The sequence below is a fragment of the Montipora capricornis genome, chromosome 8, assembly GCF_036669925.1.
Source record: "Montipora capricornis isolate CH-2021 chromosome 8, ASM3666992v2, whole genome shotgun sequence".
Taxonomy (NCBI): domain Eukaryota; kingdom Metazoa; phylum Cnidaria; class Anthozoa; order Scleractinia; family Acroporidae; genus Montipora; species Montipora capricornis.
Genome location: NC_090890.1, coordinates 42,674,865 through 42,677,364, shown reverse-complemented (window position 1 = coordinate 42,677,364; position 2,500 = coordinate 42,674,865). Strand labels below are relative to the sequence as shown.

General features: G+C 41.6%; 2 protein-coding genes across 2 annotated transcripts in view; both read right to left on the bottom strand.

Moving 5' to 3' along the window:
- Positions 1 to 2,500, bottom strand: part of LOC138059412 (retinoschisin-like) — a 143,100-nt gene that overhangs the window by 73,234 nt on the left and 67,366 nt on the right. The gene's annotated exons all lie outside the window — the stretch shown is intronic.
- LOC138059712 (uncharacterized) overlaps positions 1 to 2,500 on the bottom strand; it is an 11,618-nt gene that overhangs the window by 4,587 nt on the left and 4,531 nt on the right. Inside the window, exons 3-4 of the mRNA XM_068905318.1 lie at positions 2,354 to 2,444; positions 1,552 to 1,701 (exon numbers count right to left, since the gene is read on the bottom strand). Coding sequence (XP_068761419.1) covers positions 1,552 to 1,701; positions 2,354 to 2,444 — 241 coding nt within the window. The remainder of the gene's footprint in view (positions 1 to 1,551; positions 1,702 to 2,353; positions 2,445 to 2,500) is intronic.

Sequence of the window (2,500 nt, the reverse complement as noted above, 5' to 3'; positions counted from 1 at the left end):
AGGGCGCACCGTCGGCTCCATTGATACCAGTTTCGTAACTGAAGGAACTACAGACGTTAAATAAAGTGACTTTAGTTTTACCTTACCACAACACCAAACCCATTGTGGCCATCACATCACGCATACGCACAACCATCTCACCTGGTTATGGACAGCTGGGATTGGTGTTATGATGTGTTCACGTTGCTTTTAATGTTCTAAAGTTTGTTGTTGCTTTCAGCTCATCTATATTTCGTTTCGGAACCGATGCAGTCGCTGTTGTTGTTTTTGATGGTTTTTTTTTTCATAACAGAAGGCATTTTTCTCTTTTTTTGCTTTCTTCCCAATGCACAGCGTTCGCAAACTTATCGTCTGCAGTTGTCTTGTCACAGTAGACTTTCATTGAGTTTCCCGTTACGCTCAGGATTGATCCAATACTCCCCGTCACCCACAAAGTCGCAAGATTTTAAGGGCCTGATTACATAAAGAATTTCAGTCCGGTTAACTGGGCTGAGATCTCAGCCCGGGTTGTGAAAGAAATCCTCTTGAAATGAAAGTGGCGATTACATGGAGAAGGTTTCAGCCCTGGCTGAATAGACGAGTTCACGCTCTTGAGTGCATCATGGGAAATCAGGGCAAGATGGAGAGAAATTCAAAGGTTTGTAAGGAAGTTCAAAACAATGAAAAATATTGACGATATGCAAATTTGGGTTGTTTATTTTCTAAAACAGAAGATATGCGCTCAACGGTGCGGCAGAATAAATTTGGAGAGAATGGCTGGCTACTATACAAATTATGTTATTAAAAAGAGTTTCTGCCATACATTTCCTGTAATTCCAAAGGCACAAAATTACAGAGAATGTATGGAGACAAAAAAAGCAATATTTAGGAATTCCAAAGAACGGATACCAAGTCTAGTTCATCTCAGTTGTGAACATAAACTTATTTGTTTGGTTTATGAAGGAGAAAGTCTATAAAGTAGAATCATGTACAGTATATTTTTCTTTCAATTTCCATAGAAACCTTTGAATTTCCCGCCTTGTTGCCCTGATTACCCATGATGCAATCAAGATGCGTAAACTCGTCTATTACAGCCCGGGCTGAAAATCCTAGCCTGGTTTCAGAAACCGGGCTAGGATTTTCAGCGCGGCCAAAGGGGCTGAAAAATCCGCAAAATGTCCATGTAATCGAAATGAAATTTCAGCCCGGGCTGAAAAAGGAACGTGAGCATGCATGTAAATTGTGTTTTCGCATCTCAGTAAATTTTCTGATGCAAATTTGCGTTTTGCGCCCGGGCCGAAGTTCGTCATGTAATCGCAACAAAATTTCAGCCTCTGGGCTAAGCGAAATCTCATCCCGGGCTGAAACTCGCCATGTAATCGGGCCCTAAGATATCTTTGCAAGAATGGCAAGGAATGGCCAGGAATGGCTACGTTGTAGTCTCCTGAAACAGAAAAGGTAAGCTAAAGATTTATCAGAAAGTTGCATGGATTTGACAAGCCAGGTAATTTGGACAATTGATGGAGATCTTTATCATGATAAAATTTCTTATGAAGTTTATTGTTTTCTGACCTTCGTTGGTTGTCATGTCACAGAAGACCTTCATTGGCTTCCCAGTTTTCTCAGGGTCGATCCAGTACTCTCCGCCCCCTCTAGAATCGCCAGAGTCCCTGATGTGTTTGCAGGAATGAGCAGGAAGATGAGAGTACTTTCCAAGTTTAGCTGAATTCAAACCAAAAGACCCATAGATAAAGTCTTATCAAAGAAGTAGCAATTTTGGTAGAAATGGAAGGAATGGCCTTGTCAAGCCCCCTATAATAATAATTGCTGGATGACGAACTCGACAAAACGAGCGAAGGAGAAATTTGAGTTTATATAGGCATTTGTGATATGCGCTACTCCAAGTTTCTTTTGGGAAACTTGTAAGGGCGTGGCATTGTGAGACAGTAAGTATGTTTTACCAATCCTTCTTCTGCAGGCGCGTGCAACTCGAGAGAATAATTATGATGCCCGTTCTCCACGGGCCACTTACAAGGAAATGCTAATTTCAAACCTATTGAACAGTATCTACCAAACGCAGACTGCAGACTTCAGAATGAAACTAATAAATGAGAGATCTATTGTTTATCATCCACGTGAGTATCACGTGAGGATTGAGTCGCTAAGTAACCGCCGTGCATGCTCAACACAGTGATTTTCGACCCATGGCAGAGGTCTGTATTCTCTTACCCGTCAGTCCAGCGAACGCAAAACTGAGAAAAGAGACCCCTGCTAACAGGGAACAATGTAACGCGCAAACTGGCTAAAGTTCCGATAGGCATACATGTCTCGTTTTTCCTCGGTTCTGCATTACCTTGAAGGTTGTGTTACTTACGAGTGAGGCATTTTTTTCCTTTGTAATCTGGATGACACTTGCCGTTGTTGGCTTGCATTTCAGAATCACTAAGACTTGTGACACAAGATCCCTGTTATGATAAATTGGTGTCATTCCTTATTTGCACTGGAGAGGGATTCCTTATTT